Source organism: Astyanax mexicanus, chromosome 1 (genome assembly GCF_023375975.1).
Source record: "Astyanax mexicanus isolate ESR-SI-001 chromosome 1, AstMex3_surface, whole genome shotgun sequence".
NCBI lineage: Eukaryota > Metazoa > Chordata > Actinopteri > Characiformes > Acestrorhamphidae > Astyanax > Astyanax mexicanus.
In genome coordinates this window covers 107,458,328-107,475,020 of record NC_064408.1, presented here as the reverse complement: position 1 = coordinate 107,475,020, position 16,693 = coordinate 107,458,328, and the positions used below count along the sequence as shown (strand labels likewise).

Here is a 16,693-nt window from a genome sequence, read left to right as displayed (position 1 = left end):
TCAATTGGGTCCCAGTAAAGAGATGCATGAATAATGATATAAAATAGCTCCAGTTTTTCCATCCATCCCTTATACTTACTTTCCTTACCTCCACCCCTAACCCCACAACTGCACCCTAGAACCTCTCTCTTTCTCTTTCTCTCCTCTTTTTGTTCTCTGAGGTCATGGCTTTGAATGAATCACATGCAGGCTGATTCAGTATTGATCTAGCAGGAAATCACGTCACCCTGGTAATAATATAATATAGCGCTTTCTTTTCCTTTTTTTGCAGCACTCATCTTTATTTAACAGAGTGGAGTGTAAAAAAAAGTTTCTGGGGTGCTTCGCTTTAAACATCGCACAGGCTTTTTAATTACAAATGAGTTGTGACAGGTCTGCTGGGTAGCAACCTGTCCCATTTTAAGCATGATGCCGGCTGACAGCTCGGCGCTGATCTTCCGAGCGCCGGAACATGTGGAAGAAATTGGTCTTTTACATTTCACAGCTTGTCACTTCCTCTCTGCCGCGAACTATGACCTCCCACCGTGCTCCTAACAGCCCAGTGGGGGAAGTGTCCTCCTCGCACCGAGACACTCCGGGAGATTTATATTCCGCGTCCCGCCGCCGCACAAGCCGGGGAGAGGAAGAAAGGGAAGAAAGAGAAGAACAGAACAGAACAGAGGAAGGAGGAGAGAAAGGAGGAAAAGAAAGAGGCCAGGTGCTACAGGAGGAAATGAGGGAGGGGGTGGGCAGGTGAGGATCTGGCGGGATAGGTGAACTGTGGGTGAAACCGGACTGGAGGATCAAAGGGTGGCCCTCGCGGGGCGTCAGGGTGTTGCTGGGGTAAACGGAGCTGACGTTAGCCTGCTATTTGCATATGGATCAGTTAGGGCTGCATTGCTTTACTTACGACATTCAGATGGAGGGGTCCCTTCAAGGCCGGCGCTGCGGAACGGACCGACAGCTTCAAACTACGATCTGATGAAAATCACATTCAGTGAGGAAAGGTGGGCAGGAGGACTTCCTCCTAGCTCAGTGTAGCTCACACTTCTACAGAATTCACACGTTTCCTCCCTTCCCATCATCCTACATCTCTGTAGTAGAGGCTTTAGTTGAGATCTTTCCCATTCAAACTTTAGAAGTCTTATTAGTATACAGTAATGTAGTGGACTAGTAGTAAAGCTGATATGTTAATATTTGGCAACATTTGGATGTTGTTATTACAGGACAACACTTGACTTGTTTTGTTACAAGACATTCTAAGATATTTATTCACAAACATTTTTAAGAAAAAAAAATCTTAGATGTTCTTGAAAAAAATAAATTCAAATAAATCTCCAATTATCTTTAAACACACAAATTGATTAAATATAAATTTGTTTTAACTTTTTAACTCTTGTGAAAACAAATACCTAAGCAGAACTGGTATTAAAAATGAAAAAAAAAAAAAATCTTCTAAACCATTTAATCACCTCATACTTTTTTTTAATAGACAACAGGAATGACTAAAACATATTAATTTTAACACAATTTTAATATAGATATTGTACATTTTATGAATGGATGAATGTACCAATACAAATGCTCCAGAATTACTTAATAATGATGATAATTGAATGACTTTCATTCAAAGATAGGAACAGTGTTTAACATGACATGTCTCAAAACCTTAAGAACATAATTATCTTTTTTGGAAAATTGCATTTCTTCATGTCAGAAACTAATTTTTATAAACATGGCAAATAAAATAGAAGGGCTCCTGCTATTCCAAAGTGAAACAGTGCCCCTTTGTCACTAGTCAGAATACAATATTCTCTGTTTTACTCAAATTTGCAAATGTGGAATTGACTAGTACAGAATCTATCCAGTAACAATAACTGAACTGAAGGACGACAAATAATGAACATTCAAAGTAAAGTTGCACCATGTTAGCAGCACTTACTTCCACCGGTTGTTGAGTAGCACTTTATCCATATCATTCATGGTATAGGCATATGTTCTTTGTTCTGTATTTAATCACACAGCCAGGCTTTTAGAGTTTGAATTGGGGCAAGGGTAAAGGGACCTTCACTGTCATCTACTGGAAATTTTTCACACGCACTGCGTTTTGACAGGCAGTCTGCAGATCCTTAGGCTTTGATATAATTAATGTCCTATTTTTTTTAAACAACTTTTCACAGTACACAATAAAGTTCTACACAAGACCCTTTACTTAGTGCTTAGCATCTTAGGTTACCCCAGGATCTACACTCTTAAAAAAATAAAAGTGCTATAGCAGGGTTTCTTTATATCTTTATGCTCCTTTATTTGCCCTTTTTTCCATTTTAATATGAAGTTATACACTCAAAGTGTTAAGGGGTTCTAGTCAAATATTACAAAACGTAGAGGCAGTTTTATGAAGTTATTTGGTATTGTTTTAGAAAATTATGAAACTTGTAAGAGAAAATACTTATATTATCTGCAATGGTAAAAATATGACCACCAATTTTTAAATGAGAAAATGGTTACAAATGTAGATTTTGGTAACTGCACACTTCAGATACTCTAACACTTTCTGCTGTTGCCTATTGTGTCACATTGGGTTTAACCTCACCATTGTTTTCTTCTACTGGTTTAAAGTTATTCAAGCTGGAGTAGACAGTGAACATGTAGCTTCTCCAAGTATCATTCTGGAGTCTGCCCAACCTCTCTAAAATGTGAAGAACTAAGTTTACAGCAGGGAATATATGTTAAATATATAACTTGCATTTTAATAAGTTAAAAACGTCTCTATTATGGCAGAGTATGTGTATCTGAGCTCAGATCCTATTTTCCCTAATTTAAAGAAACTGGGAATCTTGAGTACTATGCTGGGCTGTAACATGTGAGCTGGCTGCCGGCGCTCTGGTTTAACTGGCCTCTGACATTAGCTGAATGATGTGGTTACATTAGGTTTGTTTGAATCCAAATGACTAATTTAATTAGGTCTTCTCGCTGTGATTGCCCTCAGTATATCACTAACTGCATGAAGTGGGTTGGAGCTTTTGGAGCCCAAGTTTGCCCTTTTTCTCCCAGCCATTCTTAAATGAGTGCATCAGGGGTGGCTCGTCTAATCCCTGAAGCGGAATGAGGGATGATTTCCAGGATTTCTCATAGAATATCTTTCTCTGGAATGCCTCTTTACCAACGCTGACCTTTGAGGGTAGGGTTGGCCTGGTCACTGTGCCTGACCCTGGCCTATGATCATGCTTTTTCGAAAACGCAGGATCCCTACCTCCGAATGATGTGTTACTGCCGCAGACCTTAAATAGATATCTTTAACCTTTTGATTAGTCTGAGTATGTTTACGTAGATGAGAAAGCAAAGCCGCGTGCAGTAAGTCAGTCTGAGCAGGGCAAGTGTACCCAAAGGCTGCGCAGCTCCAGTTAAAAAGAAAAAAACAAACTGCTCAGAAGCGACAAGCTCCTCAAGATGATAATTTTTAACATGGTATCATTGGATTAATGCAGATTCTGCATCCCCTTCTGCTCTGTGACTTTGACATTACCCACAAACTTTTGGAAACAAATCCTCAACAGCTGTATTACCCTGTTGTTGCATGGTATAAAGTGAAGCTTGTGAGCAAATTTGTAAAATATAAATATTGTTTATATGAAAGCCAGTGATTATTTTTAATTACATGAGTTTTAAGTAAAATGCTTCAACTAGTACAAATCAACTACTGGCTTAACTAGTTTTAGCAATTCTGAGAAATAGCAAGCTGTTGAGAAAATGTCATGGGGTGATAATTTTAGCCAGACACTGCCAATCACAATCATTACACACCTGTTGGCAGCAACTACGCTGTCCACTGTGGGCGGTAATGCCTTCTATGCCAGGGGTGTCTAAACTACGGCCCGCGGGCCATTTGCGGAGATTCTAGAAATAGAATGAAAGTTGACCCGCTGTTAAGCAGGTTTTTATATTATGAGATTCAAAGTTTGAATGCTAGGTGTCAGAAACAGGCCAAAGGGTCTAAAAGCAGAGAGGGTGCGCAGTTCTAGCGCAGAAAAACAGGCCAAAGAGTCTAAAAGTGGCGAGAGTGTTCAGTTGTAGCGCAGAAAAAGGGCAAAAGAGTCTAAAAGTTGTCATAATTAAGGAGTTTAATATTAAGAGACATCATGAAATGAAACATCAGTTTGAAAATTCTTAGTTTACACAACACTGTAAAAGATAGATAAAGATAGTGAGTCAAGTAAAATGGTGTGTACATAAAAATAATCAGGAAAATGTATTATTTAAAGTGGTATATCTCATTATTTGTTTTATTACAGAGGCCTGTGAAATATATTTCTCCCTCTGGCCCCCAACAAATAAAGATTGGACATCCCTGTTCCATGCCATATTGCTGATACGTGTGAGACACTGTAGTTTGAAGAATGTAAAATAACTGCATAATTTTAGAAATTGAAGTAGCTTTCATTTTAGCTTTAACTCTTATTTTTTGCACATGCACACAAACAGCTTGTCATATCCACGTGGAGAAGAAGAATTTGCCAATAAAATACTCTCTGGAACTGATACAAAAGAAAATGTTGGCACCATGCCTAATGACAGATATGAGCTCCCTGCAGTACTCCTGGGATGAGTTGTGGATGAGGCGGGGTGGTGATCATCCAATGTCCTAACCTCACTAATACTCTTGTCACTGAATCCAGTGTATAAGTCTTTACAGCAATGTTACGATATGTAGTACAAAGCCGTCTATGGGCAGTGGACAGCTGTTCTAATAAAAGCAGGATAAACTGTTTTTTCTTGTCCCAATATTTTTGTCCACATAGTGTATGCCTATTTTTTGGAGTTTGTCTTGAGCTTGCATTTAAGCCTTGTTAATACATATATATATATTAAATATTGTAACAGATTGCCCACACTTGTAGATTGTTGATTAATAAATCACATCTGTTGTATTGCAAAAATTTGTATTTTGTCTGTATTATAAAATGTCAATATCAAATGCAATAATATATTTGGAGATTATCTGAATGTTGAATTGCATCAAGCACAGGTCGCTCCTGATTTGAGTGAATCCTGGTGTTCTCAGGAAATCAGTGATTATCAGACATTCAGTCTGCAGGAAAACTCTGAAACTAGCAGCAGGGCAATTAGGAGACTAGGTGAGCGGCGAGGTCTTGGCAAGTCACCTCTCACTACCAGTTAGATGCCGTCCGGCCCGAGGCCCTGCTCACCACACACACAAAAGCCTGCACACACACACACACACAGACTAGGCGTTTGGAAAGCCATGGATAACAAGGAGCCATTGTTGGTCCTGAGAGACCATGGGTTGCGGCTACTCTGCTCCAAGTTCATGGACGTAGCCTATAGCTGTCAACACAGAGCTAATTCTGGCCCCGACACCATGCGAGCGCCGGGCAGGACTGAGCGTAATTAAAGCCGAAACTGCAGAGCCGGGCCGACCGCGCCGAGGAAGCGAAGGCTGAGAGAAGGCACTGCTTACAGGGGTTATAGTCTCTGGATGGAGAAGAGAGGTGCAGGTCAGCCTTCAGTCCGCTGCAGGGGGGATGCAGTGGACTTGAACAGGCGAAAAGCTGCAAATTAGCTTACTGTGTGCACCCCAGACTAACTGAAGGCTAATGTCTTTTTTTTGTTTTGTGTCAGTAGGTTTTGCCAATCATTGGTGCGTTGCATTTTTATGAATGAAAGCAATTACAAGGAGTCAATTATCGTTTAAATATTGATGCTGATTTTAAAAAGACTGCAGGCCGAATGTTTTGAAGCAAAACTAACTTGTGTAGATAATACTAACTGCAACAAACAAAAATGATAAAAATGATACTCTTTTTCAGGAAATAAGATAATATCTTATAATAATTTGTTTAATAAGTTTAATAAGTTGACCAGCTAACTAATTCTTGACTTGATTTGGTATTTTTTATATTTATTAAGCTACACCAGGTAGCCACCAACATCAATATACTCTGATATCTGAATGTAGGTTGTGATTTTGTTGACCACATTTCAGTTTCATGACAGCTTCAAATATATTATGCAATCTGATACAGCACACTATAGACAGCTGATATCTATATTAGTCTTGATATTAAGTAACTAAAATTCAGCAATATTTTTATCTATGATAGTAAATAGTTAAAAACGGTTAAATGTAAGCATCTGTTACCCAACAGGTTAACAGGTTTCCCCCCTTAAAATCACAGAAAACCAATTAAATATAAATTCTAATAAAATTCTAATAAAATAATAAAATAATAATGTTGTGTTAATTGGTGACTGTATAATATTTTTGTTGACTTGCTTTTCTCTGTACTTTTGGCTCTTTTTGGCTTTGGAGTGTTTCTCGTGTAAATGTGCTTCACTGCTCTCATGCTAATGTGTTTTAACATTTTATCTTTACATATGAGGTATAATACCCAAAATTCTGTATCTATCTAATTTTGGCCGTTTATGTAAACCCAGCATTTATTTTTATCGATTTGAAGAGATACACATATTTTATTGCCAACTATAATTGAAAATGTGTCTGTCTAACATTAGTAGTGAAGTGAAGATAACTTTGAGGTTGTAATATCAAACTTATCTTCATTTTTCAAATAAAAAAATAGGTTTGTAAATTCAACATCTGTCCAATGTTAAAGTCCAGCATCTTTTTAATGTCAAACTGGTTAACTCTGACCCTGATAAATGGGTTTACGCTGCAATCACTCCACCTCCTAAAGTAGTTTAAGTGATTGAATTTGTTCAATCATCTTTGTTTTAAATGTGTCTAGGATGTGTTAACACTTACATTTCTATGTGGTTTGGCTTTATCCAGATCCTTTACCTTAATCCTGATACTTAAGACACATGTACATTTGTAAATATGGGTTAAATATGGTCTTTATATAACTTATACAGCTCTGAAAAAGGGACCACTTCAGTTTCTGAATCAGTTTCTCTGTTTTTGCTTTTTATAGGTTTATATTTGAGTAAAATGAACTTTGTCGTTTTATTCTATAAACGACAGACATCATGTCTCACAAAGTTCAAATAAACATATCATCATTTAGAGCATTTATTTACAGAAAATGAGAAATGGCTAAAATAACAAAAAAGATGCAGAGCTTTCAGACCTTAAATAATGCAAAGAAAACAAGTTCATATTCATGTTTAAGTTTTAAGAGTTCAGAAATATTGGTGAAATAACCCTGGTTTTTAATCACATGCATATTTTCAGGCATCTTGGCATGTTCTCCTCCACCAGTTTTACACACTGCTTTTGGATAACTTTATGCTACTCCTGGTGCAACAATTCAAGCAGTTCAGTTTGGTTTGATGGCTTGTGGTCATCCATCTTTCTCTTGATTATATTCCAGAGGTTTTACATTTGGTAAAATCAAAGTAACTTATAATTTTTAAAGTGATCTCTTAGTTTTTTTTTTTTTCCAGAGCTGTATATTACTTGATTACATTAAGATGTTTTTTTAACTGATGTAAGTAAAGGTAAGAATCAGATCAGTATGTTGAATTACAGAATTACTGCAAACCATTTATGTATTTATACATTATATTTAAAAATTAAAAAAATACAATAAAAATGTCACATTAGTTGACAAATGACAGAAAGCCCAAACTCCAGCTATTCCGCTCTATTCTATTCTTCTGTATGTAAAGGTGGGGGTGAGTGTGTGTGGCGTGCATTTGTAATTCTGGCAGGCTCTCTCCATGTCTTCTCTCCTATCCATTACTCAGCCTTATACCTTGGGGATGTAACTGTGTTGTCAGAGCTAATTAATACATTGTCTTCCTCCCAAGTTTTTTAATGAACAACACATTTGACAATACAGACTACAGGAGGTCTAAAAATTGAAAGAGAAATAGTCCATTAACTGTACGGGTGCAGTTCAATGAACTGGCGGAAGCAACCATGTAAAGAAATTATTAGGAAAATGTTTAGTGCCTCACGCGCGAGTGTGCCGCGTCGCACGAGGAGAGAAATGCCGGGCTGGCCTCATATAACACAGAGAGGTTTTAAATAAACCTTTTTTTTTTTTCCTCTTCTTTTTTTCTTTTAAATGACTCGGCATGGGTCATTAACTGTGTCCTGTCTCTGCTCCAACTGAGAACAAGTGAGCACACTGCTACTGCTGCTGCTGCAGCAACATCCACTGCAAAGGCTGAATTTTATTCTGTTTTTTTTTTCTTTCTCTCTTTCTTTTTTCCTTTTCTTTTTTGTCTGTTTGCCCTTCAATAGCAGAGGATATGAATGGTTTCCACCCGCCGCACGCCGTACCTCCGAGCACCGAGTCACCAGATTGAAGGAAGATAGCGCGCGTGTGACAGTTAAATCACAGAAAAGAAAAGAAGAAAAAAAAAAGAAAAGAAAGGAAAGAAAAGTGATTATGCAATCCCTATAATGAAATGAAAACACATATTCCTGCCTTTAAGACAGGCAGATTTTTTTAACGCTATTACCTCGTAACTGTAGGCGGCTGGAGTGTTTACCAGCAAAAAGTGGTAATTAAAAACTACATCTGGGCTGGAATGAAATCTGATGTCAGTTTCTAAAAGGGGAAAGACGGGATGTCAGCTCCCCTGCAAGGCTGAGAAGCGCCGCTATTAAAGCCCCTTTTAGCCCTCAGAAGCCTTCCTGATATGTTGCCTATATTTAAAAGTTATTATTACTGATATATTTAATCCTGCAGCAAGAGAAAAATTATATCATCTGGGAAGTTTCCATATTTATTATATAGATGGGACTGGCGGAGGGAAAGAAGGAAAGGGGGAAGGAGGAGGAGGAGGAGGAGGGGGGTGGCAATGAAAAAAAAGTTTCTCATGGTGAAATTTTTACATGTATCAAGCTAAGGTTTACTTAATTGGAACCTCCAGGCAACGCAGGAACCCTTTTTTAAATTCTGTGAATGTTAATATGCTAAATAATGCAAAGCTCCTGCACTTCAAGCATGAGACACACATCTGGCAGCTTACCATTTAAATTACAGATGCAAAAAAGGGAAAAGAGGGAAGAAGGAGCGAGAGAGAAAGAGAGAGAGAGAGAGAGAGAGAGAGAGAGAGAGTGTGAGAGAGAGAAAGAGAGAGAGAAAACACTTCAAAAGTAATTTTCCAAAGGAAAGAAGAATGGCGAAATGTATTACAACTAAATTTAATTTCTTTTTCGATTTTTCATCATGTCTAATTGTGTGCATTGGAACGAAGGGGGGAGAAAAGAAAAGGTTGGGTGCAGAGATGAGGGAGGTGGTGGTGGTGGTGATGGTGGTGGGGGGGTGGTGCGTGTGCGTGCGAATGTGTGCGAGGAAGGAAGGAGAGAAAGTTTCATCACTCGTAGTCTCGCCTTCACGGCTTTGTTGTCTGTGGGAACTCTCTAGACAGTAGAGTGCAACACATTTACCTGCGTGCTGCTGGAGTTACATCAGTTTACAGCATAGCTATGGGCGGAACACAACTGTAGTTCTGTGTACTTTACAATATGTTTCTGTGTTATTAATTTATTTATTTATTATCGTGACATGGTATTGTGCATTGTGGTGTTATGTAAGTGTGTGTACTGTTTACATTTACATTAGCATAATGCTGTGTCAGTCCACACTGTAAAACTAAAATTTGTGTGAACTCACATAAATTAAGTAACTTTATACATCTGCTTTGAGTTAGGTGAAAATTTATGGCCATATATACAATGAAATGGAATCTTTGAATTGAATTAAGTTATAATATATATTTTCATTTAGTTTCGTCTATTGACATTGGCAGCTACTTTTCTATTGACCCCTAGCTCCATCTATTTAAAAAGAGAGGGAAAAAGAGAGACTGTGTTGTAGGCTGTAGGAGCAAGCATCATTTTCTTATCTACTACTGTAACTCTGTGTTGTAGGCTGTAGGAGAAAGCATCCTTTTCTGAGCTACTACTGTAACTCTGTGTTGTAGGCTGTAAGAACAAGCATCATTTTCTGATCTACTACTGTAACTCTGTGTTGTAGGCTGTAGGAACAAGCATTATTTTCTGAGCTATTAACTCTGTGTTGTAGTCTGTAAGAGCAAGCATCATTTTCTGATCTACTACTGTAACTCTGTGTTGTAGGCTGTAAGAACAAGCATCATTTTCTGATCTACTACTGTAACTCTGTGTTGAAGGCTGTAGGAACAAGCATTATTTTCTGAGCTATTAACTCTGTGTTGTAGTCTGTAAGAGCAAGCATCATTTTCTGATCTACTACTGTAACTCTGTGTTGTAGGCTGTAAGAACAAGCATCATTTTCTGATCTACTACTGTAACTCTGTGTTGAAGGCTGTAGGAACAAGCATTATTTTCTGAGCTATTAACTCTGTGTTGTAGGCTGTAAGAGCAAGCATCATTTTCTGATCTACTACTGTAACTCTGTGTTGTAGGCTGTAGGAGAAAGCATCCTTTTCTGAGCTACTACTGTAACTCTGTGTTGTAGGCTGTAAGAACAAGCATCATTTTCTGATCTACTACTGTAACTCTGTGTTGTAGGCTGTAAGAGCAAGCATCATTTTCTGGGCTACTAACTGAGTTTTGTTGGCTGTAAGAACAAGCATCATTTTCTGATCTACTACTGTAACTCTGTATTGTAGGCTGTAGGAACAAGCATTATTTTCTGAGCTATTAACTCTGTGTTGTAGTCTGTAAGAGCAAGCATCATTTTTTGATCTACTACTGTAACTCTGTGTTTTAGGCTGCAGGAGCAAGCATCATTTTCCAAGCTACTGTAACTCTGTGTTGTAGGCTGTAAGTTATAATATATATTTTCATTTAGTTTCGTCTATTGACATTGGCAGCTACTTTTCTATTGACCCCTAGCTCCATCTATTTAAAAAGAGAGGGAAAAAGAGAGACTGTGTTGTAGGCTGTAGGAGCAAGCATCATTTTCCGAGCTACTGTAACTCTGTGTTGTAGGCTGTAAGAGCAAGCATCATTTTCTAAGCTACTACTGTAACTCTGTGTTGTAGGCTGTAAGAAAAAGGATCATTTTCTGATCTACTACTGTAACTCTGTGTTGTAGGCTGTAAGAGCAAGCATCATTTTCTGGGCTACTACTGTAACTCTGTGTTGTAGGCTGTAAGAAAAAGGATCATTTTCTGATCTACTACTGTAACTCTGTGTTGTAGGCTGTAAGAGCAAGCATCATTTTCTGGGCTACTACTGTAACTCTGTGTTGTAGGCTGTAGGAACAAGCATTATTTTCTGAGCTATTAACTCTGTGTTGTAGTCTGTAAGAGCAAGCATCATTTTCTTATCTACTACTGTAACTCTGTGTTGTAGGCTGTAAGAGCAAGCATCATTTTCTAAGCTACTACTGTAACTCTGTGTTGTAGGCTGTAAGAAAAAGGATCATTTTCTGATCTACTACTGTAACTCTGTGTTGTAGGCTGTAAGAGCAAGCATCATTTTCTGGGCTACTACTGTAACTCTGTGTTGTAGGCTGTAGGAACAAGCATTATTTTCTGAGCTATTAACTCTGTGTTGTAGTCTGTAAGAGCAAGCATCATTTTTTGATCTACTACTGTAACTCTGTGTTTTAGGCTGCAGGAGCAAGCATCATTTTCCAAGCTACTGTAACTCTGTGTTGTAGGCTGTAAGAGCAAGCATCATTTTCTGAGCTACTACAGTAACTCTGTGTTGTAGGCTGTAAGAACAAGCATCATTTTCTGTGCTACTAACTCTGTGTTGTAGGCTGTAGGAGCAAGCATCATTTTCTGTGCTACTAACTCTGTGTTGTATGCTTTAAGAGCAAGCATCATTTTCTAAACTACTAACTCTGTGTAGTAGGCTGTAAGAGCAAGCATCATTTTATGAGCTACTTGCTCTGTGTTGTAGGCTGTAGGAGCAAGCATCATTTCCTGTGCTACTAACTCTGTGTTGTAGGCTGTGTGCTATACAGTCCTCTCAAGCTAATATTTTAAATTGTATTATTTAAAATCTATATTTTAGTTGGAAACTGAATGCAATTTAGTGCAATTATTCACTTGACCATACAATACAGTGCATATACTTTTACATATTAATTAGCTCATTTAATAATATGTTTTTTTTTTTTCATTTAATTATATAAAAAAAATCTTCTTTTTTTCCCACAGATAAATGTCCTCCTGTTAGAGCCCTCCCCGTTCCAGAGCCATCGTCAGATCAAGCCAAGCCTGGGTCACATGTCAAGGTGTGGTACGTTTTCTTCTTCTTCTACTTTTCACTTCTTTTTTTTTTTTTTTTTCTTTTTTGGCCAACCCCCCCTCCTCCTCCTCTCTCGCTCTCCGACTCTCTCCTCCCTATTATCAGAGATTTGTCAAAATTCATTTCACACTAACAGGTACTTGCGCTGCCTTCAAAGCCGCCTGTGATGTGCTCAACAAGCCAAAACAGCGCCGATTCGGTGAGCTCAGCAGTGACGACCTTACTTAACACACCCTTTCCCCCGCTGTCCGCGCGGCTTAGGCTAAATGAATCAAAGTGCTGGCACCGCCCGGCCCACTTTTGAAGTGGTAATTGCACAATGGCTTCTCCCGGCTGACCTGCCGTTACAAATGCCTCCCATAGTGGGGCCTAGCGCTGACGCTAATGTTGTTGTTGTCGCTGTTGTTGTTGTGAGAGCGGAGGGCGGGCTTTATCCTGTCAGAATGTTCCTCCACCTCCAGTCGTATCTGCTGCAGTGTTAATGAGACTCTTCGTAGCTTGGCCTGCTGTGTGTGGGTACTGTGTGAGGTAAAGTCTTCAGATTTATATAGAATAGGTAAAATTCTAAAAAAGTGAGTTTAGGAAGCAGTTTTAAGTTTTAAGATTTGTGGTGCTGGTGAAGATGTACCGTTTTTTTTTTTTTTTTTTTTTTTTTTTCCATTCCTCATTACCCCTCCTGTTGTCCTCAAATTTAGTAACAGAGTTTGTCTTTGGGGTCAATTTTATGATTGGTCAATTATGATTAGAACAAAACTAGTGGTGTCAATTGATTACAAAATCTTATCAAATTAATCACACTTTTCTTCCATAAGACTGAGCTTTTGATAAGGGGTATTTAAATGTGAATAAAAGAATCAGTGTTAGAAACACTTAGATTTCTATTATTGGTGCCAGTCCGTTTAAAAAAATATATTTTATTAATCCCAACAATGTTATGTGACTAAATCATGGATAAAATCATTATTACACTGTATTAACTGTTTTCTTGGGAAGAGGACAGTAATAACAGTGTAGTGTGGTTTACACCTGGCAGATTACAATTTTTTTATTGTGTTATAATATCTCAGTGTAGTTTTGAGGCTTTTTATACTAGAATATTGTAATGTGCTGCTGAGATACAGAGTTTAACTGAGGGTTTTAATGGACATTCACCAGCTTGAAAAGTGGAAAAGAGTTTTTTTTTTAAAGATTGTTGCAATTGCAATATTATCCATAACACATGTGCGTAAAATATTAATACCATTATTCTTTCTATGTTTTATACAGCTAAAACACCCAGGTTTAACTGACCAGTCAAAGAACATTGGTTATATTAACATGTTTATTTTATGTTTACTTAATTGTCCTCATTAAATTGGGAACAGTTCATTAATTTAAAGCACAGAAATGATGTCTGTATTTTGACCACAAATCTAAAAGAAAGGTAGAGTATAGACTGCTGTAAGTCACTCCATAAAAGGGCGTCTGCTAAATACCTTAAATGTAAATGTATATGGATGAAACCTTCAAACTGTCAACCTTACAAATATAAAAAAAAAGCTTTGTAATTTTCTATTGAAGTCAGTGTAAAAGTATTTTATTCCATGGTATTTGGGGCCGTTTCTATTGATCCATTCAGGATGAGAGTACCGGACTCTTTTAACATCTGATTATGTGAAAAAAAAAAAAAAAAAAAAAAAGAAAATATTGAAGATAAGTGACACCTAAAGTGTAGCCACAAAAAAAGTACAATTGAAATTAAAGTGAAGCATCAAACCAGATTATATATATATATAGTATATAAATGCAAATGTCTGTAGTTATAGGCTTCTCCAATCATATGGTAACATATAGTGCTTATTACTTATAGTAGTTTAAGTGAAGCATTATCCTTCACTTAAGCATCTATTGTTTTGATGGATAAAAAAGAGAAAAATAGGCTTAACTTTTTTTCATTTTTTTTTATACTTTCTAAGTAATTTAATTCCAAAAATGTGTTATATTTCCTTTCTATTTCACCCTCTTTTCTCTATTTCTCTCTCTTTCTCACTTTTTCACTTTTTTTCTTAGCCCAGGGCTGCAGTTTTAGGCTTCCCTCGCCATCAAATGTCAGCTAGTTTCAGCCAGTTGTCTAATGATGAAGTGTGCTGATCTCGAACCTGCCCGGACCTGGAGGCCAGGGATCAGGTTCCAGCCTCTGGACCTGCACTGCAGTCTAATTAAAATGTATTTTCTCTAGGCCACGGCTTTCCCCAGAGGCTGGAACCAAATCAAATTTGAAAATCTCCTCTTAAGATATTGCATTAAATTTATTGTCAGACTCACTGGAGAACATGGTGGTTTATATTACCCCATTTTCCCTTTTCCCTTTCCTCTTTTTTCCTTTTTTTTTTTTTTTTTTTTTTACATTTTTCCTCTTTCCTCTCCTCTCTTCCCTGTTTTATTGTTGTCATCTCTCCTCAGCTCGCCCAGCGTTGTTCAGTAAATGCTATTCTTCATAATTCACTGTAGGATGGTGAATATTTTTGCAGCACTCTGCCGTGCTGCGTGTCAGTGTGTTCGCGTGCCGCCCATTCTTCTCTCAGGTTGGGAAGGAGATAAAGTAAGCATTCAGATGTGTGTATGTGTGTCTCATTAGCATGAAGAGCCGCGCCGTATCGTGCTCTCGTAGCGGCGGGCCTAAGCCCACCCAGAGGCACAGCGCTCTCCACAGGACGACAGAGCGCGAGCTGTTAGCAGGTTGGCAGCTTAGCAAATAATATCAGCACCCAGAGTAGCTCTAAGTGATGTTTAAAAAGCGTGCTCCACTAACTCCACCTCACTGCACCGGCGACAGCGAGCGGGATCAGCGCCGCCGCTGCTGCTGCTCAACGGCCAAATCTGCGCTAAACACCTTTCCTTAGTTTTGCACTGATGGAGCTACGAAGCTAACACTGCTATCTTTAATACTATCTTAGGTAACACTTTCTATGAATGTCATCTCTATAAGACTCTATAAACATACTTATAACACATTATAATGCATTTATAAGGCATTATAAACATGGCTATACACATTTTTAAAAATGTATAATTCATCATAGCCATGTTTATTATGCATCATGAACTGTGATTATAAATCATTAATAGCTGTGTTTATAACATGTTATATGTCAATACCAAGAAACTCAGTCCCAGCTTACAGACTTACAGTATTGTGACTAAAAAAGCTTCCACCTTATAAACACAGCCTAAATAATCCTATAAATATATTTTTATATACTCATTAATTATTCTTGTCTTGAATATAATATTAGTTATTGTCAATTATAATGTATTATAACAGGTCTTTGTGCGCTGTAAGTAAAGTGCCATACTTTTGTTGTGGGACTACATTATTACAATAGATATATACTATTTTAACATATATATTATAAACACAGCTTATAATGTATCATGATCACAAGTCATAATGCTTAATAAACATGGCTATAGTGGGTTATGCGTTTTTATAAATAGTTATAGCCATATTTATAATGCCTTATGAATGCATTATAATATGTTGTGAATGTGGTAATAGAGTCTAATAAAGATGTCATTCATAGAAAGTGTTACCCTATCTTATGCCTCACAAGTTAGCATGACGCTAAGTGCATTTCTAAATCATCATTTAACCTTGTTAAATCTACAGTAAAAACATTCATGTAAAAACATTATGATTCCATTCCAAAAAATAAAGGAACTGTTTGACTATTTATGTTTTTTTTGTCATAAATATCAATAAATATCAATAATAGACTATATAAACATACTCATAACACATTACAATGCATTCAAACATCTTTATAAACATGACTATGAATATTTATAGAAAAATGAATAACACATTATAACCATGTTTATTATGCATTATAACATGTAATTATAATGCATAAAAAGTGATTGTAATATGTTACACATCTTGGTTAAATTATCATATGTCTGTCAGTTTTAATAATATTTTCACATGGTGAACATCTGTCACTTTAGTTAAGATGTTCATTAATAATTCATTAATTCATATAATGTGTTATGAGTATGTTTATACAGTCTAATAGACATGACATTTATAAAACCTGTTAACAAAATAATTCCACAATGTAGTCTCAGAGCCACACAAGCAAATATATGTTGTAAATTTGAGGCACGTTCATTAGTAGCTTACAGAATGCTAACGGATGAGTGCTAACATTAGCTCATCTCATTGTCTCATAGCTCCAGTGCAATACTGTTTTTAAACAGTGAAACATGCATATAGTAGGTCTTATTTAGCATGATTTATAGTCAAGTAACAAAAATGTAAGAGGTTATGAGCTTACAAGTGACCTGAATTGGTTGTGTAAATTAGTTACAAACAGGTACCAATTATTATATTCAGTTATTTGATGTATAATAATAATAATAATAATAATAATAATAATAATAATAATAATAATAATAATAATAATATATGCAAATATATAATACATGTTAAAATGGGTAATACAAAAATTAAAACAAAAAATATTTACATGGTAATACATAGTTGTAGAC

The 16,693-nt window shown here is 36.9% G+C and overlaps 1 protein-coding gene across 2 annotated transcripts in view; it reads left to right on the top strand.

Moving 5' to 3' along the window:
* ofcc1 (orofacial cleft 1 candidate 1) overlaps positions 1-16,693 on the top strand; it is a 168,284-nt gene that overhangs the window by 54,293 nt on the left and 97,298 nt on the right. For both annotated transcript variants that reach the window (XM_022680172.2, XM_022680169.2), the window contains exon 15: positions 12,073-12,149. In XM_022680172.2, the coding sequence (XP_022535893.2) occupies positions 12,073-12,149 (77 nt within the window). The remainder of the gene's footprint in view (positions 1-12,072; positions 12,150-16,693) is intronic.